A 27867-nucleotide genomic window follows, 5' to 3' on the forward strand; every position below is an offset into this window, starting at 1 on the left:
CTGGTCAATAGTTTGTGTGCCATTCCTCTATGTAGGCAAACATCCCTGTAGAACCACATAAAACAGTTCTATGCCTAATTCATCTCTCACATGACAACCCTTCATATATCTGAGGATGAAATGTTTACTAACACCTTTAAGTTTTTTTTTTTGGAGGGGGGAAGCAGGGCAATTGGGGTTAAGTGACTTGCCCAAGGTCACATGGCTAGTAAGTGTTAAGTGTCTGAGGCCGGATTTGAACTCAAGTCCTCCTGACTCCAGGGCCAGTGTTCTATTCATTGTGCCACCCCAACACCTTTAAGTCTTAACTCTAGTGTTCCTTGAACATATGTTCCTCACATGTCCTAGCTTTAAGGCCCCTAGCCAATCTAGACTGTCTTCTTTGGATACTCTCCAGGTTGTCACCAGCCCTTCAAAAATGCTACTAACACTTAATTACGGCTATTGAAATTTAATTATTCTGCTCTGTTGCACCTTGTTCTTCCTTTATGATTATGTGCACTTTTGTATGAAATCTTAAGGGGAGGTAAATGTGGAAGACACCTTCAAAAATTTTTTATTACAAACTATGGGCATCATATATTAGTGGAGCCTTAAATGTCTCAGTACATCTGGGAGTTTAATGTTCTTGGTTTAAAGACTTTAAGGAAAGTTCCTGATAGAGAAGATGCTACCTAAGACCGCTGTTTCAAGCCCAGAGAATTTGAATGGCATGTGCCTTACTTCCATTTTATGCCTAATTAGGCTAGAGTCAACATGGACACAGGGAACCATGGCCACTGCCAATAACAATTTCTATTTTTTCTTTCTTGTCCCCAAGTCACATGCTGGCTATGATCTTTTGTAGTACATGTAAATTGGACTTAGGATACTTTAGTAATCCAAGTAACCTTGATCCAAGGTTACAGAGTTACTGAATGATGGATACTATCTTGTTCCATATTCTAGTCAACTGTAGTACCAAAGGAATTTACATAATATTATGGTTGAGACAGAAGCCCGCGGGACTAGACATAAATCTTTAGTGTGTTCTGATCCAAGGAATGGGAGATTTGACTTATTGTAAAGGATTTTTTACCTCCTGCTCTTCTAAAGGTAGGAGAGAGTAGAAATCTCCAGAAATGAGAGGTGAGCAGTACTCTGGGAGAAGAAGGGAGGCTCTCTGCAATGCAACCACAAGAGAATAGGATGGGAAAGCAGCTGCTTCTCACCACCTACTCTACTGTTATGGGGTGACTTTGAACTTGGAGAGAGAATGCTAAACTCCAGAGAGAAGAGACCACTGCTTTTATGGAGATGGGAATAGGCCTACCTTTGCATCTTTCATTTCACTTTGGCTCACTTATTTCTTTTTCAAGTCTATTAATTTTCTGTATTGATCATACATTCTCAAAAAGAAACTTTATGCTATAATTCTGTGTGTATGTGAGCATCTATCTGTCTTTAGGGTGATTAAAGAAAGCAACAAAATATGAGGTTATTGTCAACCATGATACACACATAGATACACACACATATACACACAAGGAAATTCTTTCTAATCATTGGGATTTTTTTTCACCACATATGAACTGAAAATGAATCAGTTATCTTTATGGAAATGCCTTAGTATGGTTCTCTTAAAACAGGAGAAAGATTCAATGAGACCATATCACAAAAAGAAACCTAGGTACCACCCGAACCAGTGGTGCTCTGGTGGGAGGAGAAATAGGAAGTTCTCTTCCAATGCAGGTTAAAGGACTCCAACTTCCCCATCATAGGAGATCAGGGGACTAAAAGGGGAAGGAATATAGCACTTGGCAAATATTATCTCATTTGAGGGGAAAAAAATCACAACCACTGTTGTGGTTGCCTGAAGAGAAAAGTTGAGAAAGGACAGATCTACCCACATGAGGGTGATGGTGAGGGCTGGGGAGTAGTTAATGTTCCTCATCAGCCAAACAACCCCGACCTCTTGAACCACTGGATGATAAAACCAATAAAAGATGAATAGATGCAAAAATTGTACATGTCTATAGATTTTAGAAACAATGATCTGACCAAGCTAAGAGGCAAGAACTCAGCAAGCCACCATTAATAACACATTACCCTTATGTAACCTTTATTCTAGCAGGGTTAGAATTACTCTAGGAATCATTACTGAAATTGTTTTTTATTTGGAAATAATTATGGGCTCAAAGCCTGTATTCATTCTCCCCCCACACCCCTATATCTATCTCTCTATTCTTCCTTCTCTCCCCTGAGCTGTCTCCCTCTCCTTCCTTCCCTCCTCTCCCTCATTTTCTTTTCTGCACAAGGTTCAGCAGCATCCCAGGATTTCTGAACTGTGGTATATATTCATTCAAAGATTATCCATTTTTAAAGGAAGAAGAAATCTTCAGTCCTGGACTTCACTTGTAAAGGGGAAACCACACCATTTATCCTGCTGAAAACTCTTCAAATCTCATACACTTTAAGACATTTAGGAAATCTGATGCTTCTATAAGACATCTGGCCCACAAGATAGATTAGGATACTTTCAAGAAACCCCGTTCCACATGAATCACACAGAGTGGGAAATAAAGGAATCCACTATCTGTAATGTACCGCTCCCCTTTTCTGTTACATTTCATTGCAGTAAAACCTGCTTAGCAGAGTTAGGTCACATGTTACAGCCTGAAACTTGCAAGCGCATTTAGTCTTTGATTTAGGTTCAATTTCAGGTTCTAATTCACCCTGGGTAATTTTTCTTCTCCAGTCAACATTATACAAATCCGTACTCTTAGCCTTTCTCTCAGCTGCTAACATCTCTATTAGAAACCAGCTTTATTACAGGTGGGAGAAGGAGACCTGGGGTATGTTTCACTCAAATGATGATGCATGCCTATACATTTTCCCATAAATCCCAGTCGGATTACAAGGATGGCCATTATTGCTGCCTTTGCTTACATGGGGGATATTTCCAAATTAGGCAGGAAAACACGAAGTCCCAATTTTTTCCCCCCATATCCACAGCATCCACAGAACATGTTCTCTTTTTCCATTCCTCAATGCTTGTAAATGGATAGGGGTGCTCTTACTCTACTTTAACCATCCCCATTTTAATGATCTGAAGAATAGTGGGGAGCAAAGTGCTTACAAGTCAGAGAGAACTACATAGATACAGCAAAACCTTATTATAGATCCTATCAACCTTAGGATTTGAAATTACTATAAAATCACCTTCACCTCCTCCTGAACCCAAAAAGATTAATGATATAGTCCTGAAGAGAACCAGTCCGCTACAGGAGGGTCATAATTAATTCCAAAGTGGCTTATCATGGATGGATGGTAACATATCACAGATCGCTCGGGGAATATACCTTTAGAATTTCAACATACATACCCATTACTGAGACATCATATTCTATCACCAGCGTCGCTTCCTGCCCACACTGTTTGAGAATACTCATCGCTTCAGCATGTGTATTACCAGCGAGTCTGATTCCATCCACACTCAGTAGCCTGTCACCGGCTTTGATTGTGCCTTCTCTAAAGAAGGATTAAAGTAACAGTCTTTATTAATTTAGCATAATGGGGTTGGGCATTGATTCACTTACTTAAAGCCGCTGTCTCACGTACTTTCTGCCATCAATCCCATTTGCATTTATTTTAAAGCATCAGTTCTGACAATAATAATGTTAAGCACTATATGGGGAAGGTGAAATTGTTATTATTTAAAGTTCCAAAAAGGGAAGAATAATAACTACACATTATCAAACAGGCGATTTATTAACAGATAACATTTGGAGCACCCAAAGAATATTTTTCCCCCTTTTAGCTTGACTGCCTGGTGTCTGGAAATGATTTATGGTAAGCCTGAGAAATAACCACTCACCTACCTACCCAGGGGAAGTGAGCAGGAAAGACAGTAGATCTGATTCCTTTGAATCTAGGTAGGATAGGGAAAGTTGCTTAAAAATTTCCCTGGACTGCAAATTTCCCTACTGTTTTATACTGCCATTTGGCAATCATTCAATTAATTCAACCTTATATAGTTTGGGGGAAGGGGCAAATATTTTCATCCTAATTTAAATGTTCCATATCTACCAGTATTAGGGAAAGACCTTTCAATAACATTACTGAAAATAGCACTCAAGTTAGCGTCCGGTGTCAAACCCCATCCCTGGTGACAGAATAAATAAGATGTGAGCATCCAGTAAGTAGATGCATTTCTAGAGAAAATGTCAAATATAAAAATCTATGAAGAATGAAAAAGGGGTCTTCACCGTTTCCATTTAGAAATTCTCACCTTCCTTTCTCGGCATTTGATATTTCATTTTAAAATGTTAGATGATTATATTTCTTCAAGGTCTTTAATCTAATATTTCTCAATACAAGTCAGTGCTAGTTTGCACACAGCTTAGCAGTAAATCTTTCTACTGTACTCAACCCAACTTGGAATGACAAAAGGAAATGAAAATATTCTCATTTTCCCAGGAAAAATATATTCATATATATGCATATATACACACATATGTATATACATACACATACTACATATAACATATAATATATACACATATATAAAGGCACACACATAGACACAATATATATTTATATCTCAAAAAGGAAGGAGCAAAGAGAAAACATAAATCTTCACTGAAATATTGGATTGTGACATCTGTCAAAGTTGAACATTTCTCAGAAGGAGATAGAAGTCAGAATTTTTTTTTGTTTTTTGTTTTCTTTCTTTAAAGCAAACAAGCAAAAACCTCCCTATTTTGTTTTTTTCCTACTGACTTTTTAAAAATGTAGCTTAAAATCTATGCTGGGGGTAGAAAAGTCAGCTTGTATATATAGCTGTTAATCAGCAAACTTCTTTCCTATCAATTCCATAATATTCCCCCTTATGGACTCATGCTAAGTTAGAGATAACAACCTACTGATCTGGGTGGCAACAAACAAAAATAAACATTTGTTCCTTAAGGTGAAAGGCAATTGTTGTAATGTAAGTTATCTTTTATTATGAAAAGGATGCATGAATTGTCTTTTTAAACACAGAACGGAGCAAAAGCATTCTATACTTTGTAAAACAAAAAACAAAATCTATGCCTACATCATATTCAGTCTCACAAATGAACATGCAATTTATAAATTTTCAAATTTATCTTAAAACCCTGTAAGAAATTTATCAACCTCTGTGCCAAATAATCTGCCTCATTCTCTGTACCCATTTATCTAGATAGCTACAAAAAAAGATGAGTTTTACCTGTCAGCAGGCCCTCCAGGTCGAACACATGTTATTACAACGGGACGAGATTTATTTCTGTCATCATGTGCTCCGCCTAAGAAAGGAAAAGAACAAAATGGTAAAAAAAAAAAAAAAAGTTTTTGCTTTTGTGGTTTTTAAAGTTCACTACCAATATGCAAGCTGAGAGGTAGAACTAATTATTTGGGAAGATGAACTGTTTTGAAGCTGTTAATGAAACCCAACAGAAATGTGATGCTTATAAAAAGAGAATTATACCATCAAACCTGACTGTTGTATTGGTTAGCTTGGCTAAAAAGATTTGTTTTCCCCTGCTCTCCTTTTTATGAGGTAGAGACATATTAAGAAGCAAAGTAATGATTAGAGAAAAACTGCTAGGAAAACCACAAAGCAGTATGGTGGGAATTAGGCATAGACCACCATCTCATACCACATAGCACAAAAACTCTAAATGGATATGTGACTTAGACATAAAGGGGGACATTATTTATAAAAATTAGAGAAGTAAGAGTGCCGGCCCCAGAGTTGGAAGGACCCGGGATTGGTTCTGGCCTCAGATACTTAACACCCACACAAAATAACTGGCCGTGTAACCTTGGGCAAGTTACTTAACCCCAATTGCTTTAAAAAAAATTAGAGAAGCAAGGGTTCAGGACCAAACAATGGATAGAAAGAATCACAGAAGACAAAATAGACGACTTTGATTAAACAATATCAGAAAATTTTGCATAAGTAAAAGAATGTAGTAAAAATTAGTTTGGAAAAATCTTTTCAATAAATTACTCTGATAAGGGTGTATCTGTCTCTATATAATATATGTATATTATATAAATAATGTATATGAGTCACTAAAACATCTTTACATATCCACACATATAATTAATTTTACAACAAGAGCCATTTTCAAATAGATATATAGTCAGAAGAAATAGTTTCCCAAGGAAAAATCCACACTAATCTCTAATGAGAAATGCAAATTAAAGCAACTCAGAAGTTCTACTTCATGCCACTCGGACTGACAGAGTTGACAAAAATGGGAAATAACAAATGTTGGAGGAGTTGTGGGAAAACAGGCACACTCATGAACTGTTGGCTGAGCTGTGAATTTTCCCAGCCATTCTGGAAAGCAATTTCAAACTATTCCCCCCAAATCCCTAAACTGTGCATATACTTGGACCCTGTAATACCACTAAGAGGAGCCCTTATCTCCAAGAGATCAAAGAAAGAGGAAAAGGATTCATGTGTGTAAAAATTCCTTTAGGAGCTCTTATTATAGTAGCCAAGAACTGGAAACTATGGGATACCCATCTATTGGAGAACAGTTGAACAAATTATTGTATATGAATATAATGGAGTTATTATTGTATCCTATGAATTGGTGAAATGGATGGTTTCACAGAAACCCGTAAAGACCTGTATGAACTAACGTATAATGATGAATTAGAACTACGACAATAATTTATACAATAACAACATTATTACTAAAAACAAAAGCAAGTCTCTGAAAGACTTGATCGATGCAAAGACCAATCACAATTCCAAAAGATCAGTGATGACTTATGGCGCCCACTTCTTTACAGAGTAGTGAAAAGCTCATGATGCAAAATATAATGTATTTTTTAGATAAATCCAACATGGTAATTTGTTTTCTTTAAATACGTATATTTGTTACAAAGGATTTTTCGTTTTTTTTTTTCCTGGATGGGGAAGGCAAAGAAGGGTAAGTGTAGGAGGAAGGGAAAGGGGGAAGAGAAGGAGAAAGAGGGGAAAAGAGAGGGGAGAAGGAAAGAAAGGACAGAGAAACGGACAGAGAAAGGGAAGGAGGGAGAAAGAAGGAGGAAGGGAGAGAGGGGTCATTGAAACATCTTTCATTTAAGAAAAAAAATGCCTGTGAGAGAAGATAAGAAAGTTCAGAAAGCCCAGTCAAGCAGAACAGCCTTCAAATCTAATTTATCATATTTTTAGAAAAGAAAAACAAACTTTATACAATAGCAATCTTGTGTTTCATGTACAATCCTCCTTTTCTCTTTTTTAATGTGTATGGAAATGATCATTTTATTTACTGTTATGTTTGCAATAAAAATAAATATACATATATATTTATAAATTTGGTGATATAAAAAGATATCAATAACATTTAAACAAAGAGTAATAAAAAGTAAATCACTAAGATAAATAATAAATGTTATAATATTATATGTAAGAATAAGATAAATACATTTTTAAGAAAGCATTTTCCCAAGATTCTTAGAGTTATAAGGGAATTTAGTAGCCATCCAGTAAAACTTACTACCTAATGTGATACTTCTGTAACATCCTTGAAAAATAGCCCAACACGTCAAGATGGCGGAGTAGAAGCAGGACCTCCCCGCTGCTCCAGCTCCCACCTTCCCCAATCTATGTAAAAAGGGGACTCTAAACAAACTTTGGAGCTGCAGAACCCACAAAATGACACAGAGAAGCTAACCTCCCCCTGAGGACTGCCCGGCAGGCTTGCAGGAATCGGCCAGCACAGGGCTCTGGGCGCCAAGCCAAGCCAAGCCCAGCCCAGCCCCACGAAGAGGCTTTAGCCCCAGGGTGGGCCTGACCACCCGCCCCCAGAGGGACTCGAGATCAGCAGCAGCTGTGGACGTTTCCAGATTTATCAACACATGATGAGAAGGACAAAGCGAGGGATCAGTGCAGTCTGAACTTTGGGACCCAGAAAGTGGGAGTGCGTGGCTTTTGCCCCTGGGGCGAGAAGCCACTGAGCTGCCAGCACAGCCAGCCAGTGCCGCGTGGCAGCTTCAGCTCCTGGCCTGCAGAGTGTAGGGGGACCAAGCACCAGTCTGAGGGATAATCGCTGTTGCTTTAACCTTCTTGGATCTGGATTGCAGTCCAGGGTGGAGGTCCTGGGGTGTGTGTCCAGCTTGCCAGAGCATGTGGAGACCTCAGAGAGGACACCCATCTAATACCTCTGGCAGCTGAGAAAACCCCAGCGTTTGGGACGAAAGCTCCCCTGTCTGGTGGCAGAGTCCTACTGTGGCAAAAAGTCCAGAGGTCAAGTGACTGATGGGTGACATGACCAGGCAAAGGAAACAAAGCAGACAGAAAATTCCAATGTTAGATTCCTATTTTGGGGACAAAAAGGAGCAAAGCATGGAACAGGAGGAAGACAGTGAAGTAGGAACTCCTGCACCAAAATCTTCAAAGGAAAATATGAGCTTGTTACAGGCCATAGAGGACCTTAAGAAGCAGATAACAGAAGTGGAGGAAAAATTGGGAAGAGAAATGAGACCGATGCAAGAAAATTATGAAATGAGAGTCAACAGCCTGACTGAGGAAAATCACACCTTAAAAAATAGACTAACTCAAATGGCTAAAGAGGCTCAAAAAGGCAATGAGGAGAAGAATGCCTTAAAAAGTCGAATTTGCCAGATGGAAAAAGAAACTCAAAAGCTCAATGAGGAGAATCATTGCTTCAGAATTAGATTGGAGCAAATGGAAGCTAATGACTTTATGAGAAATCAAGATGCTGTTAAACAGATCCAAATAAATGAAAGAATAGAAGGCAATGGGAAATATCTCACTGGAAAAACCACTGACCTGGAAAATAGTTCCAGGAGAGATAATTTAAAAATTATTGGACTACCTGAAAGCCATGACCAAAGTAAGAACCTAGAAATCATCCTCCAGGAAGTTCTCAAAGAAAACTGCCCTGATATTTTAGAACCAGAGGGCAAAATAGAGGTTGAAAGAATCCACCGATCACCTCCTGAAAAAGATCCCAAAAAGAAAACTCCTAGGAATATTATAGCCAGTTCTGGAATTCCCAGATCAAGGGGAGAATATTACAAGCAGCCGGGAAGAAACAATTTGAATATTGTGGAAACACAATCAGGATAACCCAGGATCTGGCAGCTTCTACACCGAGGGATTGAAGGGCCTGGAATATGATATTCCAGAGGTCAAAGGAGCTGGGATTAAAACCAAGGATCATCTACCCAGCAAAACTGAGTATCATGTTTCAGGGGAAAATATGGTAATTCAGTGGAATACAGGACTTTCAAACATTCTTGCTGAAAAAACCAGAGTTGAATAGAAAATTTGACATTCAGATACAAGAAGCAAGAGAAGCATGAGAAGGTAAACAGGGAAAAGAAATCATAAGGAACTTATCAAAGTTGAACTTTTAACATTCCTACATGGAAAAACAATAATTGTAACTTTTGAAACTTTTCTCAGTAGTTGAAGGGAATAGAAATATATATGTCTATATATGAGGGTATATGGGCATGTGAATACATATGTGAATGTGTGTGTGTATATATGTTTACAGGTATACATAGATAGAGGGCACAGGACCAATTTAATAGGAAGGGATGATACTTAAAAGGTGAAATTAAGAGGTGAGAGAGGAATATAATGAGAGGAGATGGGCAGAGACAGAATGGGGTAAACTATCTCATATAGAAGAGGCAAAGGAAAATGGTTACAATGGAGGGGAAGAATAGGAAGGCAAAAGGGAATGAGTCAACCCTATTACCATTGAATTTGGCTTAAGGAGGGAATGAAATACACACTAAATAGGGGATCTCACCCTCCAGGAGAGTAGGGGGGGAAGGGGATGAGAGGGGGGATGATGGAAGGGAGGGCAGGCTTGGGGGGAGGGAAGTTGGAAGCACCCACTTTTGAAAAGGGACTGGATCAAAGTAGAGAATAGAACAAGTGGGAGGTGGGATAGGAGGGAGGGAAATATAGTCAGTCTTTTACAATATATCTACTATGTTATTGTTTTGCTTTAGCCACACGTGTACAATCTATACTGAACTGCTTATCTTCCCAGTAAGGGTGGGTGAGAAGGGAGGAAGGGAATCAATCTGGAATTCAAAGTTTTAAAATCAAATATTTAAATATATATATATATATACATACTATTGTTAATACTATTTTACTTATAATTGGGAAATAAGATATACAGGCACTGGGGCATAGAGATCCACTGGAAAAGTCGAAAGGGGTACGGGAGAAAATATAGGAGAGAGCAGATTGGAGGATGGGTTATCCTGTGGGACTGCTATTTTGGGGCGGTGGGTAGGGAAAAAAACGGGGAGAAAATTTGTAACTCAAAATCTGGCAGAAACGAATGATGTAAATCAGAAGTTAATAAAGTATTTGAAAAAGAAAAAAAAGATTAATAAAAAGAAAAATAGCCCAACAACCTTAGCTTAAATAGAATCAACAATGGGCAGCTGAATTTTTTGTTCCTTGCTTAAGGTCACAAAACAAGCTAATGGTAAAGCTGGTATTGGAATTCAGGTCTCTTGATTCCTAGGCTAGGGATTTTCCTCTGTCTATATCATGGTCTCTCACAGGTGTTAAAGTTTGGTGCAAACTCTGCACATAGAGTTACGTGTTAGACGGACATCAGTTGCTTTTTAAATTCATGAAGCATTTACCGCTTTTGGTGAAAATGTGTCTTTTGTATCAGACATCTTGTTTTTCTTCATTTTTGAAGAGGACCAATGACATCACAGGGTGACGTCTTGGCTCCCGTGTGAATTGGATTTAAGTGCACAAAATCAATATCTTAGTAATATAAGAAAACCTGAGTTACGACAGCTGAAATCATCTCAGTGTTTGGGGGAAATTTTATTCTGCTAAGACAACCTTGCTAAAAGGCCAAAGGCATGCACTGAAATCCTCTACTCAATATCTAAATCAAAGCCGATGTGGCATAGGGGATGGTGAGCTGGCCAAGGGGTCAAGAAGACCTTTGTTCAATTCCTGTCACAAAGTGGCTGGGGGAAAATGGACAAGTCACTTAACCTCTCATAAGAGTGATTATTCCTTCGATGGATGAAATCACAAATTCAGACCTGCTCTCCTCCCTCAATCAAATTTCCTAAAATAATTTAATGTGAAATCCTTTTCTCCTGATAATAATTACAATTGTAATGCAGACTCCATCTTTAAGGGTGGAAATCACTACCAACAAATATAAAATGCTTTGGGTTAGAAATTATACCAAAGTGATACAATTGCTTATTGTTATAATTGCTTCTTAGCCAAGATGAATCAGCTTGCCATGTTTAGTATTATAAATATCCTTGGGAGGTTATAATTTGAGTGGTCAAAATTTAAATATATTCACTTGAAATCTGATCCACTGGAAGACCTAAAAATTAATCTTCAATTACTTTATAGAAAATCATCATAACAAAAATGAATTTAAAGAGGAATGAAATTATGTAAGGTGGGTTAATCTCTAGGATATTAATTGAAGTTGGAGCTACAGTGAGGCTATGTCTTATTTTGTTAGGGGAAAAAAAAAAAGTGGACCATGATTGAATGTTCACAAGCAACTGGGATTGGGGGTATATGGAAGGAGAGAATAAACGTTTATAAAACATCTGCTATGGGCCAGGCACTGTGCTAAGTGCTTTACAAATATTATCTCATCTGAGTCTCCAAACAATCTGCAAGATAAATACTGTTATTCTGATCATTTTATAGCGAGGAGACTGAGGCAAAGAGGTTAAGTGACTTGCCCAGCTAGTCTGAGGCTAAATCTGAATTCAGGTCTTCTCCACTTCTGGCCCAGCACTCTACCCAGTGCACCCCCAGGTGCCTCAATAGGATGAAATCATGGAAAAGAAGAGTAGTTCTCCCTTTACCAAGGCTTGTTGTTTGAATCCCTTAAGTCTTGTCCAACTCTTCATGACCCCATTTGGGGTTTTCTCAGCAAAGATACTGGAGTATCCTTGCCATTTCCTTCTCCAGCTTATTTTATAGATGAGTAGTGAGGCAAAGAGGGTTAAGTAGTGGTCACACAGCTAGGCAGGATCTGAGACCAGATTTGAACTCATGAAGATGAGTCTTCCTGATTCCAAGCCCAATGCTCTTATCTACTGTTCCACCTAGTTGCTTCATTTATCAAGGTAGAGAGAGCCAAAGCTCAACATCTGCTGTGGCATAAAGCATTATGAACACGGCTTCTTAATGGAATCCCAATCCAAAAATGCCATGCTTAGAGAAGCAGTGTAATACTGGAGGATATTCAAGCACCATCTTTGATATGTACTGCCTGTGTGACTCTGGAGAGGACACTTAACCAGCCAGTGCTCTGAACAACTTTCTAAGATTACAGGTTGAACAAAAGGTGCTGATCTGCATTGGAGGAGGGGGATTCCTCATCATGCATTCTCTATGCCAATGAACCAAAGGTCCGGACCACCCCCCCCAAAAAAAATCATGGCAGCCTCTGTTACTTTGTCTAATTCTTACTGAGTTGGTTATTCAATTTTCAAGCATGGATCATTTTTAGCTTACTTGGATTTGCTACTTTTACACACTGAGGTCTTTTAAAAAACAGAATTTTATTGGTATCTTTTAATTTTTAAAGGTTTTTTATTTTTTAAGAAAAAAGAGGATACAAAGTGTCCAAGGGCTGGCCAACCTGACGCATCAGTTACACCCTGATGATCAACTGTAAATCTTATAGCCTCTATTTTATCAGATTGGCTGGTTTTTCATGTTCCCCAATAATGACATACCTCGTATTACGAAGCCAAAAGTGTTGCCTTCTTTATGTAAAGTAACCTCTGCAGTTCGGAACACGACACCAGATCCTTGTACAGCTGAGGAAAGAAAGAGCAAAAAAATAAATGTGGAATCAGGTGGGAATCTTGGCTAAAAGCACTATATATTATCATACATAGAAAAAACCCGATAATTTTCAAGTGTAGTATGAAATATTTCATATTCTCATTTCAAACAAACATTTGAGTGATTTTTAAAAATCAAACGCACACAAGCAAGGCAATGGTGTATAATGAATATAACCCTGGACTTGGTTATGGAAATCTAGGTTCTGATCCAGGTGTTGATACCAATCTGGATTGTTTCCCTGGTAAAGTATGTTACTTCTACTTTCATGTTCTGTATAATCAGGAGGATGGACTTTAAGGTCTCTGAGATCCTTTTCAGGTCTAAAAATCTACCATCCTATACAAAAGCAGTGAAATTATATAAAAATGCTTTTGGGGGGAAAGGGGAGTCACATTCTCACTGAATGTTATAGATTAAGTTGGAATTAAAATGACAGCTCTTTTCTTTTTGATATAATTCAGTTGGCAAGTGGAGAATAAATGGGAATCTTGGCTTTTTAAAAATGGTAGCAAAGATCTTTTGCAAATATAAGTAGCAAATTTCTTTTCCCTTAAAAATATGCCAAACTGTTGGTTTATGAGGAGAATTAAAATTTCTGAGTCCCAGAACATAATTTATTTCTTGTATGTTTGCCCACTTGGCAGAGAATGTGGACGTGATTGTCAGAATTCCATTGGCATCGTTTGATTAGGCCATTTTGACACGATATGTTTTCTGCCTAAATAGACATTGGTGTTAAACAAAGCAGGGGACTATGGAGATAAAATTGGCAGGTGAAAAAAATAACTGGAGCTGAGAAAACCAAAGTGGTTAAGCTGTGATTAATTTGACGAGATATCAACATGTTTATTCCATCTTTGCATGGCTTGGTGTGAGTGTTAGATCATCATAAAAAGAAACTTTGAAATAGTCTATAGAACAAAGGCAGAGAACTTCATAGCAGTTCTGATATCTCTACACACATATATAATTTTTGATGGAAAAATATAGAAATGTATGAATTTTATAGCTGCAAAATGTATGTCAATATTACCGGAATCTAATAGCTTTATCACATAAAACTGTCATCATGAGATTAAGGAATATTGCAAAAGGGGATTACTAATTATTTGCCAAGAACAGCAAGTAGTTATAATTAAGCATTAATGGCAAAACTTAAATGTCAGGAATTCCTAACACCTAAAGAATTGAGCATGGTTTTGAAAGGTCACATAATTCAATTTATAAAACTTGCATCCTATGTGGTCATGGTCTAAAATGCAAAAAAAAAAAAAAAAGAAAGAAAGAAAATACAACACAAACCAAACCAAACCAAACAAAAAAAAAACAAACCTAAAACAAACCACGTTGGATCAAAAGCAAAAGAATACAAAAGAACAGCCAAGCAAATGTTTTCAGTACCTCACTGATTTAATTAAATGCTCTATTCCTGCCACAACACAAATTTCATTTTGTTCTAATCAGCTGGAAACTGTAGGCATGAGAAGCTATGAGTGTGGGAATATGGTTTTAATTAAAAGAAAAGGAAGACATGTCTTCTCATTTGTATGACACACCAGGGTCCTTGATGAAATTAGTCAAGAATGTTTTAACCTTTCCATTCTTTAAATTTAAATCATTAAGTCAACTTTCAAGTAATTACCTGTAGCTAACCTGGAGCTCATTTTAATCTTAGACTAGTTTCTCTCTGCCAGGCATCTCTGCTCAGAGAATGAAAACTAATTTTAATATTAGCTTAAGCAAATATGGATTAAAACGATTAAAAATCAAAATCTCAAAATCTCACATGTCATTCCTAGACTACATAAAAATGCTTTGGGGGTTTCCCATTTTCTTAGATTATTCATATCATTGTTAGTACAAGTAATCAAGGGGTTAATTTAATTTTTTAAAAAGCTTCTTGAATTAAACTAAAATTAAGTTGCATGACCTCTCTGGATGGTTGTACATTTATACTTAGCATGCATGAAATGAAGAGCATTGCATAATTACTTTATTTACATATACATCTGAGTACACTGAGGTTAAGTGGTTTGCCAAAAGAATCAAAATTAGCCAGTGGAAGGATGCTAAGGTTGGAACAGAATCTCAGGTAACTTAGGAAACATAATCAGGATCAAAGTCCACTAACCTGTGACTTTTTATTTTTGCATTATACTTAGGACATCTGCTGTCAATCCATCAACCAACCAGTATTTATTAAGAGTTTACTATGTGTCAGGCAATGTGCTAAGTGCTATGGATACAAATAAAGACAAAAAACAGTTCGTCCCTTCACAGAGTTTACATTCTACTGGGAGAGGACACAAAATAATAAGGTACATACAAGATTTTATATATATTTATATATGCACGTGGAATAGATAGAAAGTTATCATGTAAGAGAAGGCCCTAGGAGCTGAGAAAGTTTTACATTAACTATTTCTTAAAAATTATAATTTGTAATTAAATTTTTTTTTGAAAATTTGACCTCATTCCTGGGGTTAGGTCAGCATCAAAGAATTGTGGGCTTCTTAGCCTAGGTTACTTTTGCTCTGATTTCATCACTGGCACTCTCCTTCAGTTTTCTGATGCCATCTAAGACTAGTAAATGAAAGGACTTGGATTGTCTTCTCTACCTCTTTGCCCTCAGAAACCTAAATTCCTTTTTACCACGTGAGAAATGATAATAAGAAATAGCTAAATAGTGGGGTGATGCATCTGAATGAATGAAAGTCTTCGTCTTTTTTAAAAAAAAATGTGTGTTATACTTATCTTTCTATGTGACTTACTTCCCTACTCCTGTTAGGCTAAGAGTAGGGAACCATGAGTTATGTGTTGTTTTATTCCCACTAGGCCCAGTACTTCAATGGGTTATTGAATTGTTACAAAGCATTTTCTCTGAATTAGGAGTTAACTTTTTATTTTTATCACATCTTACTTATCTGGTGGCAAGGTAGTTTTTAGATTAATTTGTAAAAAATAGTAAAATTACATATTAGTTTTGGGTCTGATTTCCTAAACAACTACCTAACAATGGCAGACAACAGTGGTTGTGACAACCAACTGACTGAGACATATAAAAAGTGCAAGAGATATAGTTTCTGGGCAATTAATCATTTTATTAATCATGTGTATTGCCAAGGCAACATTCACAGCACCGACGGTGACTATGACTATGCTGGTGTAATTCTGAATTGCAAAACATAGCAGACTCTTCATATAGAAGACAGAAGCAAAATATTTATTCAGAGACCAGAAAGCAGAATCCCAACATGAGAAAACAGAATCTATCACAGCAACAAAGACGTTAATATACTTTATAACTGCAGGAAGCAACACCATCCCAAAGCCTTCCCATAAACAAACACAATAGTAACTGTCTGCTTGCCTGCATCCTCTCCTCCGTCCAGCCTAACTGATCTGACTCCCAGCTTCCTCTGGGCTCAGCTTCCCCCTTCCTGCTCCACCTTTTCAGCAAACTCCTCCTACCACAGGCTCCACATGATTACATTCAATCTATTAAGGGGCAGGGAAGATCTTCAAATTCCCTTTACCATTACATCATGCCAGCAATAATTAATAAAAGGAGTTAGTGATACTCTGAAATGCCAAAGACCCCTCATGGAACCCACTCAATGCTTATATGCCCTTGGAAAAATGGGTGCCCCTAAGGTGGCGCTCAAGTCCTTATGGGTTAACAATTAATGAGTAGGTAGAATCAATTAACAATTAATGAGGGGGTGGAAGATATGATTTTGATCACTCAATCTTGGATAAAGAGGTTTATCTAAACCCATATAGGATGATCTAGACAAAAGGGAGAATCTACTTTTTCCCCAGACTGTTGAGTAAAACACAATGTGCTAGAATCCATCAATTCACTTAAACTATAATTTCATTACCATTTGAACAAATTTGAGCTTTCCCTCTCATTATTAGCCTTGTACTTCAAAGGCTGACTGAATAACCCACAGGGGCTGATTTCTGAATGAGGAAATAGAAAAGGGGAAAAACCTTAGTCCTAATTCAATAATTAGTTATTAATATAAAAGAGAAATAATAATTTCTCTCAGATCGGTGCAACTTTAGAAGGACCACATACATACCTCATAATGAACAGCACACTTTGAACAAAATTTCAGTTGGGTTTTTGAATGAAATTTTAAACCATAATAATAGGGACCACTGAATTTTCAGTGTCAGAAAAAGATTGGGTAGTGGAAGCCATGCCATCTATGAGAATTGGCCCCAAATCACTGGGAACATTTATCCTGAAGAAAACTTCATGAGAAATTTCTACCAGTAGTTGAAAGGCAGTCCATCTCTTTAGGATCATGTCCTTATCACTAATCAAAGTGGCTCCGTCAGCACTGAGTAGTTGCAATGCTGAAAGGCTGATAACTTATTAGAAGGATTTTGTCACAAAGTATTAAAACAAATTGGTCAAATAAGTAGATTTTGGTTGAGTATGAAGAAAACTCTTCAAATAAAAGTATCCCAAAGTGGAACTGGAGTTCTATGTAGTGGGTTCTTTGTCAATGGATGTGGAGGTTCTCCCACCTTTTCCAGACCCCCTCAATGCTAGTGCTTTCTGTCTGAGAATACTTCCAATTGACAATATTTTTATCTTTGATGCACAGTGTTGTCTGCCCTATTAGAATGAAGTCTCCTTGAAGTCGAGGGTGGTGTTTTTGTATTTCTTTGCATTCCCAGAGATTAACATAGTGCCTATCATCTAGTAGTGAGTCTTTAATAAATTTTTGTTGACTTCACTAGATAGAACAAAAGGTCAGGGAGATTGCAGAAGGGTTGTGGACAAGGGGACCTCTGACATATATTCAAATTTGCAATTCTATGATTTATTTTTTGCTTTTTGGAAGGGGGAAGGCAGGGTAGTTGGGGTTAAGTGACTTGCCCAGGGTCACATGGTTAATAAGTGCTCCATGTCTGAGGTTGGATCCGAACTCAGGTCCTCCTGACTCCAGGGCTGGTGCTCTACTCACTGCGCCACCTAGCCACCCCAGATTCTATGATTCTTTAACTCATTACAGGGACAGGGAGGGGACCTCTTCTTTCTTTTTTTTTTTTAAGCAACTGGGGTTAAGTAACTTGCTCAAGGTTACACGGCCAGTTATTTCTGGGTGGGTGCTAAGTGTCTGAGCCCAGATTCGATTCCCAGATTATCCCAACACTGGGGCCGGTGCTCTTACTCGCTGTGCTACCTGGCTGCCCCTGGACCTCTTCTTTCAATGGTGGAGGGAAGTCTCTTGTGAATGAATTCCTTGGTAAGGAAATTCTATCAATGTAGGTCAGCACCATCTCTACAATTTATAGTTTTATATAAATCTTATACGGTCTCTAGTCTTAGAATGTGAGATCATATATCATATATAAGGTCATACCAAAGAGTCAAAGAGAAAATGTCAAAGAAGGTATTGGAACCCAGGTTTTCCTGGGTCTGACATCAGTTCTCTATACACTATGGCACCCTATCTCTCATGTAATGGTAATATAATAACTGGTTACCAAAACATGTCATTTGACTTCTGACTAAAGCATTTACTTCACTAAAGGGGCCTCTCTAAGTCAAGGATGGGGAACCTATATTCTTGAGGCTACATGTGGCTCTCTAGGTTCTCAAGTGCAGCCCTTTGACTGAATCCAAACTTCATATAACAAATCACCTTAATAAAAGGATTTGTTTTGTAAAGCTTGGACTGAATCAAAATGCCATACCCAATGACCTAGATGGCCACATGGGGACTACGTTCAAATTACAAGAAGGTGTGATTTGAGAGCTAGTAGGGAGTTTGGAAATTATCTACCCAGGGGCCAAAAAATGACTATGGCCCTATTTTTGGATGACATCAGCTAACAATGTTTTGTTTTTTATATTTCTAATTTTTTTTTGTTTTTATGGATGTAAAAACCATTCTTAGATGGGGTCATGCAAAACCAGGATTTGGTTTTCTGGTTGTAGTTTGCTGACCCATAATCTAATCCAATACCATCTTTTTATAGATTAGGAATTTGAGGCATGTTAATGTCTTCACAATGGGAAGAAATGAGAAGTAGCATAGGGTTAAAGAGAAGAATAAAACATATGAACTTTTAAACTTCTTAACTAAACATGGGAGCAGGTTAAATAGGAAGCAGGAGCCAGGACCTTGCCTGCTTTGCTCACTACTCATACTGCATAATTTAACAAAAGCTACCTAAAAGTCAATTAAAGACCTCTTGGAAATGAACTGACCTTGCTTGCCTCTGTTCTATAAAGAGAGTACCTAGCATGTGCTTTACACATAGTAGGTCCTTAGGAAAAATGATTAGTGTTGATTGCAGCACTTAAGTCACAAAATGTTAAGAGACATCCTTATTGGAATGGTAATCCTGTAATTTCATTACTACTTTCTGGCTGGACTAATCTTTATTTAAAAAAAGGTACTGACTGTTAAAAAAAATCATTTTGAAATAATAGGGAACAGTGGTGAGGACTTAAAACTGCTTTAAAAAGAGAGGTCCTTGGAAACACTGCTCAGGAATGGGATGACTTACAGATGGATGGGAGCTCGTACTCCACTTCGAGAATGACCCTTTCCCCAACATTCTTCAGCAGACTGATGATCTCATCATGGCGGAATTTGGTGAGGTTGATCCCATTCACAGCTTTGATGTAGTCGCCCACATCCAACTGATCGCTTCTGCAAAATACAGATTTTGTGCTTGTCGGCCGTCATTCTCTTACACTGTTTATATCTTCCATGCTAGTGGTGTCTACACTATTAGAATATCACCTCCTTGGCAAGAGAAGGCTGTTACAATGGAGGGGAAGAGCAGGGAGGTGAAAGGGAAAGAGTCAACCTTACTCTCATTGGATTTGGCTTACACACTCAACTCAATTGGGTATCTTACCCTATAGGAAAGTAGACGGGAAGGGGATAAGGGGGGGATGATAGAAAGGAGAGGAGAGTCACTTTATTCTCCCCCCCAACATTCTTTTCATTAACAAACGTATAAGCATTGATACCTGACTTGGCAAAACCAAACAACCATATTAACTCCTGTATATGAAACGCTGTATAGAGTTCCCAGTCTAATAACAACAATGGTGAGCATTTATATAGTGCTTTAAGGCTTACAAAGTACATATATTGGCTCATTAGATCCTTACTACAGTCCTAGGAGGTAGGTGTGATTATTATCCCCATTTTCCACATGAAGAAAATGTTAAGTGACTTGGGATGGGATGTTAAGTGACTTGCCCAAAGTCACACAGTTAACAAGGGTCTGAGGCAGGATTTGAACTCAGGCATTCCTGACTCTAAAGTCTAACACTATATTTACTATGCCCACCTACACAACTGTCCCATTTCCATGTTTGTACATATTGCTTGGTCATCAGCTAGATACAGCTAGGGGTCCAACGGACTGAAGGAAGAAAGACCTGATTTCAAAACCAGCCTCAGGCACTGACTAGCTGTGTGATCCTGGGCAAGTTTAACCTCTGCCTCAGTTTCCTCATCTGGAAAATGGGGATAATAATAGTACTTACCTCACAGAACTGCTGAGAGGCTCAAATAAGATAATATTTGTAAAGGGCTTAGCACTGTGCCTGGACACAGTAGGCGCTCAATAAATGCTTATGCCTTCCTTTCCCTATCACTCTTCCTCCTTGCTATAAACAATTACAAGCCAGCCACATTTACATCTTTTAGCCAAACTCTACACACAAGCCAACAGAGGCCAATGACACTAAAGCTAAGAATAAGAACAAAGGGTCATCTAAAAAAGTCATAATAGTGTTTCATTTAATATTGTGAATAATGGATTCATTTACTACAGGCCAAGTTTAAGTCCCTCACCTCACATAAACTAAGAACTCCACCAGTCATTGTGATAGGAAATTAATAATAATATCTCCTATTTCCTATAGACATCTGTCTTTAAGCAGCATAGAGGAAAGAATAGCATGATAAGAAATAGAGTCTTTAGTTTACAAAAAAAAAGATGTTTCTACATCTGTATATGGATCATTAGAAGCAATGAGCACCTTGGCTTTTGTATAAGTCACTCATCTAGAATGTATCTTACTAAGGGAGGATTTTATTTACAAACTTTTTTTGAGGGGGAAAGGCAAGGCAATTGGGGTTAAGTGACTTGCCCAAGGTCACACAGCTAGTAAATGTGTCAAGTATCTGAGGTCGAATTTGAGCTCGGGTTCTCTTGACTCTAGGGCCCGTGCTCTATTCACTGTGCCACCTAGCTGCCCCAAGATGAGGGCTTTAAAATGAATGACTACCTGAACAAAGTTACTATTTTCAGAACATGCAGGTGTTTCAGGTTCCAGCTGTTTGCAAACAATTCACAAAACTAAAAGCGTTTTGCCTATGTTTGTTGAGCCTTGAGACAACCTTGTGAGGTATGTGCTAAGGTCACATTGTCATCATTTGATAGATAAGGACCTTGGTTCATCCAAAGGTTAAGTGATCAATGCAGCTAATAAATATGTGAAATTGTATTTGAATTCAAGTCCTCTTAACTCAAAGTCTAGAGCCCTATACACTATGCACCTCGTTACCTCCCCTAACAATGCCTTTTAGAATTCAAAATCCAAAAGAAAAAATTAGAACTCTTGCTGGAACTCTCCTTCCCTCTTTTAAACCACAACTGATGTGACTTTCTGAAAATTCAGGGTCACTAGAACTATCCTTATATCAAAGGAGGGAAAATGGAGCTTAAAAAATTTCTTTTAGGTCTTGGATTTTTGTCTTCTATTATTCCTAGGATAGTTATTTTCAAGCTGTATATCTGTTTTCCTTTTTAATGCCTTAAATTTTTTAAAATCTCTTTTTAAAACATCACTTTTACATTCTTAAAGATGTCCCATTTAAATTGATTATGATCCAAACCTGCCCCCTCACCCCTTCTCCCACAAAAGGAAAGCAACATCACTCTCCACCTGCAGCCTATTTCTGGTGCAATGATTTATCTGAAGGCTTGCTGAACAACTTTGTCAAAATTAGAAGTTATGAGAAACTGGATACTCTTGAAATAACTTTGGGAGACTTCTCTGGCCCTTCTGGCTTAGCCCAGGGGCACCTTGAGAGAGAGAGGAGTGGGAGAGCTCAAGAGATATGCCCTGCTGTGTTCTGCTCTGATGTGCTGCCTTGCAGATGGTGGTCGTCACTTATTTATTAGTGACCTTTTTGATGAAGTTTGCATTTCTGAAGCCAGCCCACCCACTGTAACTTTTTTCTTTTTTGGGGGGTGGGGGTAATGATTCTAGCCATGGTTACCTGGCAGCGATTCCACCTTGCCGAAGGTTGGATACTCTCGGTTTGCCATCCTTGTCGATTCCGCCTGACACTGTAAGCCCTAGGGTAGTGCCTTCTTTCTTCATTAATTCCACAACTGTGGAACCTTTGAATTCCTCTGTTGAAAGAAAATTATTTATTTTTATTAAATGTAAGTAGGACTACATATGCTGTGTGTGTGAGTATTTAGGGACTAACTCTCCCCAACTTATCTCATCACCCTTCCTACCCTACCATCAAAGTATCTTACATTTTTATGAGGAAAAACTATCTGTGGGCTCCTTCCATTACAATTCACAGTCTACATCATAAAAATCTGCATGAGAATAAATCTGAAGCAGATATTCCATTAAAAGTTATTAAAATTGGCACCAGTGGGGTAGTTCGCTCTGGGTTGCCAATAAATAGTCTGGCTTGGCTTATGCACAAAAGACAATTTTTTCTCTTTGTTCTTTGTCACTCTCAAGTGACCTTTTTATAGAACCCTATATCTTAACAACAACAAATAAATTGGGAAGGAAGAATTGAATCATAACACTATGGATGAATGGGGTTCTTTAGAGGACAAAATCCCACAAAGGGCTACTTTCAATGTGCTGGATTTACAAGATTCTGAAGTAACTAACTCTAGACATGCTTGGAAAGGGATGCAAACACCTTCAGGGGAAGGGGTCTCCTGCTTGAACCATGACATAAGCAAGGCATGGCTTCAGCAACCCTTGGTAGACACAGGTCTCTATAGAGGCTAACAAAACTGCAGATCAATATCATTATCAACAACCTATCCCACATCTTGGCTGCTGACATTTATTTTCATTTCCCACAGAATGTAGGCAGAATTGTCTTTAAATCACAAAAGTGATCCAAATCACGGATGACAGAATGTCTCACAACATAACATATGATATGGCCAGATTTGCAGCTGAATCCTTGGATAACTACCTTAGGTCTTCTGGTCACGGCTTTCATAGACTCATAGAATACTACACTTTGAAGCTAGAGGAACCTTAATGAGGTCTGTACGAGTATCAATTAAATGCACTGAGAATGTTTAGCCTGGAGAAGAGAACATTGGGGAGGGGGAAGAGGGAGTGAGACACAGCAGTTGTCTTCAAATATTTAAAAGAAGGAATCCTGGGAAAACGGCAGAACAAAAGGTATCTTAGGGCGAAGCTTTTCCCTGTCCACACCAAATAATTTAAGAGGCTCCTAAATCTAGAAAATTCAACACTGCTGGGAAGGAGAAAAGCGAAAGAACTTGTCGTGCATGTAATTCTAATTGAAAAAGACACTGAAGACCAATTCATCAACCTGTTTCTTCACAGCATCTTTGGCCTCCCCCTCGCTTCCACAGTCCTGGTGCTGGCTCAGAGGGAGCCTTTGCTTGTGGTCATTCTAGTCAACATCTTTCAGAGTAAACCTCTTGGCAGTTTCTTAGATGGGTCCCTATTCTCAGGGTGGGTAGAGACATTGTCGTTCGTTATATACCTGCCTCTAGTTTTCACCATTTCCCACAGCCTATGTGTTAGACCAGGGCAGCCTAAGATCCTTGAGGCAAAGGAAATTTTAGGCACCCTACTTGTGGAGAACTCCCTAGGTCATGTCCTACATAGAATCCTATCCTCAAGACCAATTGAGACCTATGAATCAGACCAATCCTGAGATCCAAGAATTCAATCAAGGAGCGGGGTGGCTAGGTGGTGCAGTGAATAGAGCGCCAGCCCTGAAGTCGGGAGGACCTGAGTTCAAACCCCACACTTAACATAAAACTAGTCTTGTGACCTTGGGCAAGTCACTTAACCCCAACTGCCCTAACGTTCCCCCTCCAAAAAGCAAACAAACAAAAAAATAAATTCAATCAAGTCACATCATCGTAGACACTTTACTAGTGCCAACTACTGTAATGAGAATGGGAATTTGAAGATCTTCTCTGCCCCTTAATAGACCTGGGGGGGGGAGTTTGAAGCTTCCCTGCTGTGAAAATAAACTCTGCCCCCTGATAGGCTGAATGTAGTTCCATGGAGCCTGTGGTGGGAGGAGTTTGCTGAAGGGAAGCAGAGGCCACAGGAAGCTGGTCAGAGCTAGAGAGACAGTGGGACAGAGGAGCTCAGGCAAGGAGATAGAGAGGTTTGTGAGTAAATATTGATCTTGTATTGGTTTGTGGGAAGGCTGAAGGATGCTGTGGCTCTCAGCATCAATATGGCTTTTGAATATCTTTGGTACTATGATGGAATTGGCTTACTGGTTTTGGGATTTGGTTTTCAGGTGTCTAAATAAATGCTTCATTTCTATCCTTTATCTGGAGAGCTTGGTATATTTTGCAATCAAACATCATGCAATACTAATAGACACAGTCTTTATTGTGATCATGGGCATGGTAAATATTGCATGGGTGTTGCAACTATATGCCATGCACTGGGGGTACAAAGAAAGGCAAAAATGACCCTTGTCTTCAAGAAACTTACAACTTAATCTAATCTACCATTAATCTAATCATAGCAATATGTAAGCACCTATGTATAAACAAGATATATTCGGGATGAATTGGATACAATCAACAAAGGGAAGGCACTAATATTAAGAGGGATTGGGAAAAGCTTCTTGTAAAAAGAGATTTTAGCTGAGGCTAGAAAGAAACAAAGACAAGCAAGGAGAAAAAGAAGGCATAGTGAACAGTATACTGAAAGGCAGAGAGTTGGAAGATGAAGTATCTTTTTGTTTGTTTGTTTTTTTGGGGGGTGGGGAAGGCAAGGCTTGCTCAAGGTCACACAGCTTGTATGTGTTAAGTGTCTGAGGTTGGATTTGAATTCAGGTCCTCCTGACTCCAGGATCTGTGCTCTATTCACTGCGCCATCTAGCTGCCCTGATGAAGTGTCTTATAAGAGGAACAGCAAGGAAGCCAGTGTCACTGGATAATAAAAGGGGAGTAAGATGCAAGAAGACTGGAATGGTAGGAGGGGTCAGGTTATAAAGAGCTTTAAATGCCAAACAAAGATTTTCTATTCGATTCTGGAGGCAAGGGATAGCCACTAGAGTTTGCTGGAGGAGGGTGACATGTTCAGACTTATACTTTAGGAAGAATATTTTGGTGGCTCTGTAGTAACTCCACTGTCCAATCAGTATCTCCCTGTAACAGTGTTCTAGGGCTCATCCTCATTATCTGGGGGAAATAGTAAAACAAAGCCTACAACAAAGCCTGGGCCAGGGGGAGAGTATCACTGACTATGGAAGGAAAAGAATTGGAGAGAAATATGTTTTTAGCAAGGACACCACAGAAATATCAGAATAGTGATTAAGGCAGACAAAATCTGGCTAAGGAGGATAAATGAACAAGGAGTCAAAGGAAAAAGGCACTTCAACATATATCAAAATAAATTGAGTCAAAATCCTCTAAAGTTGTGATTGCCTCAGTCAAACTGAGAGCCGTGTATCCAGGACCATCTCCAGTCATTCTGATCTAGCTCTTGCCATCGGACCCAGATGTCTCCAGAGGAAAAACTGAGGCTAGTGACTTTGCACAGCCCTGCCTCACTTACATCCAATTCACTTGCAAGTCATGACATCACCTTCCTAATGTCATGGTTCTCTTTGAGAACAAGGGATAAACAAATATGGAGTTGGAATGTGAAAATGAAGCATTAAGGAAAATAATGGAACAATATTAACATAACGATTATAATTTTTCCCAGAAAAAATATGAAAAAGAAAATCTTAGCATACTACTTGAGGAAACCATGTAGAAAAATATCCATAAATATTGGAAGCACATGGAAAATTCAATAGAATCCAGAGAACACTGATAATCAACACATATTAAATATCTATTAGCGTTGTGCTAGGCACTAGGAGTACAAGTACAAAGAACAGTTTAAATTCTAATGGGAGACATGTAACAAGTACACATAGAAATATACAGCACATATATAAAGTGAATAAATACATACAAAGTAATTAACTATAATTTAGTAGAGGAGGCACAATGAGAAGGGAGATCAGGAAGGGTTTGATATAGAAGATGGTGTTTAAGCTATATATAAAGAGAAGAGAGGAACTTTGGGCAGTGGGAAGATGTGTATTTCATGCATGGGGAGCAGTTAGTGCATGCAGACTGGAGATGAAATCGCATGTCTGAGGGACAGATAGAAGACCAACTTGGCTAGTTTGTAATGTGTGGGATGGGGAGTAATGTTCATTGACACTGGAAAGAGAAAGTTGGGATCAGGTTGTACAGGTCATTAAGAACTAACAAAAGAAGTTTATATTTTATCCTAGAGAAAACAAGGACTTTCTAGAGTTGGCAAATAAGGAAACACATGATTATATCTACCCATATGGAAAATTCTTTCATCAGCACTGTGTAGGATGCATCAGAATAGTGAGGTATTTAAGGTAGGGAGACAAAATAGTAGGCTGCTGCGATAATCTAGATGAGAAGTAATTAGGGCTTGAACTAAGGTTGTAGCTATGAGAGAGAAGGGGTTGGGTGCAAGAAATGTTATGAAGGGAGATGTGACAAGATTGGTAAGTGAATGTTTAGATGATGTAAGGATGAATGAGCAGATCTGGATGAAGCTGGAGACTGTAAAAATGGTGCCTTCATCAAAAATAGGGAAGTATGGGAGGGGGAGAATCCATGAGGAAAAATGAGCTCCATTTTGGACATATCGGGTTTAAGGTGTTTTCTGTACATCTAATTTGAAACCTGCAACAGAAAATTGGTGATCCAGTAATGAAGCTCAGGGGTGAGACTAGGATGGCTAGATATAAAAATCTGGGAGTCATTTGCATGGCTCCTGGGATAGCTATTGGGATAACTCATGGGATCTGATGAAGTTATTGAAAGTATAGAGGGGAAAAAAGAACCTAGGACAGAATCTTTGGGAATACCCACAGTTAGGGGGGATGATGTGTATGATGAGTCAGTAAATGGAACTGAGGCACAGCCAGAAAGGTAGGAGATGAACCAGGAGAGAACAGTGCCATAAAATATCCAGAAAGAAGAGGGTAGTCAAGAGGAAAGCATGCTCAGTAGTGCCAAAAGTGCCAGAGAGGTCAAGAAAGATGAGAAGTGATAAAGATCATTAGATCTGGCAATTAAGTAATGAATGGTAACTTTAGAAAGAGCTGTTTCATGAATGATAAGGTCAGAAGCCAGACATCAAAAGGTTAAAGGAGAGAAAAGGTTGGGGGGAGGGAGAGGAGAGGGGAGTGGAGAAAGTGAAGTTAACTTGTGTAGACAACTTTATTGAGGAGTTTGGCCAAGAAAGAGAAAAGAGAGGATGATAGCTGAAAGTTTTTAAGGTTGGGGGGAGACTGGGGCATATTTGAAAGAATAGTAAAGGAACCAGTTGATTAGGAGAGTTTGAAGATTTGGGGTAGATGACTAAGGATGCAGACTGCTAGAAAATATGAGAGAAGGAGGGATTAGATCAAGTGCACGCCTTGGCACACCTTGTTGTCAGAGACTGGATGACAGAAATCCCAAATTTACTTCACCAAGAAATATCATGGTCAAATGTATCAAATCATAACATCATTGAACAAATTTCACAGATATGTTTGTATATATCCATATATATGTGTGTATATACATACATATGTATGTATATTTATGTGTGTGTGTATACACACACACACATATATCTTCAAATTCTAAGGGGAACCAATCAAAATAACAAAAGATTATTCTGT

At 38.4% G+C, this 27867-nt stretch overlaps 1 protein-coding gene across 1 annotated transcript in view; it reads right to left on the reverse strand.

Annotated features, from left to right (window-relative positions):
- The window catches only part of GRIP1 (glutamate receptor interacting protein 1), a 243127-nt gene that overhangs the window by 191859 nt on the left and 23401 nt on the right, over nucleotides 1-27867 (reverse strand). The window contains exons 2-6 of the mRNA XM_069080983.1: nucleotides 22159-22294; nucleotides 19418-19563; nucleotides 12766-12849; nucleotides 5231-5306; nucleotides 3365-3510 (exon numbers count right to left, since the gene is read on the reverse strand). Of these exons, the coding sequence (XP_068937084.1) occupies nucleotides 3365-3510; nucleotides 5231-5306; nucleotides 12766-12849; nucleotides 19418-19563; nucleotides 22159-22262 (556 nt within the window). The 5' untranslated portion in view covers nucleotides 22263-22294. The remainder of the gene's footprint in view (nucleotides 1-3364; nucleotides 3511-5230; nucleotides 5307-12765; nucleotides 12850-19417; nucleotides 19564-22158; nucleotides 22295-27867) is intronic.

Source organism: Petaurus breviceps, unplaced genomic scaffold (assembly GCF_028583685.1).
Source record: "Petaurus breviceps papuanus isolate PSGF00001 unplaced genomic scaffold, PetGlider_PUasm1.0 154, whole genome shotgun sequence".
NCBI lineage: Eukaryota > Metazoa > Chordata > Mammalia > Diprotodontia > Petauridae > Petaurus > Petaurus breviceps.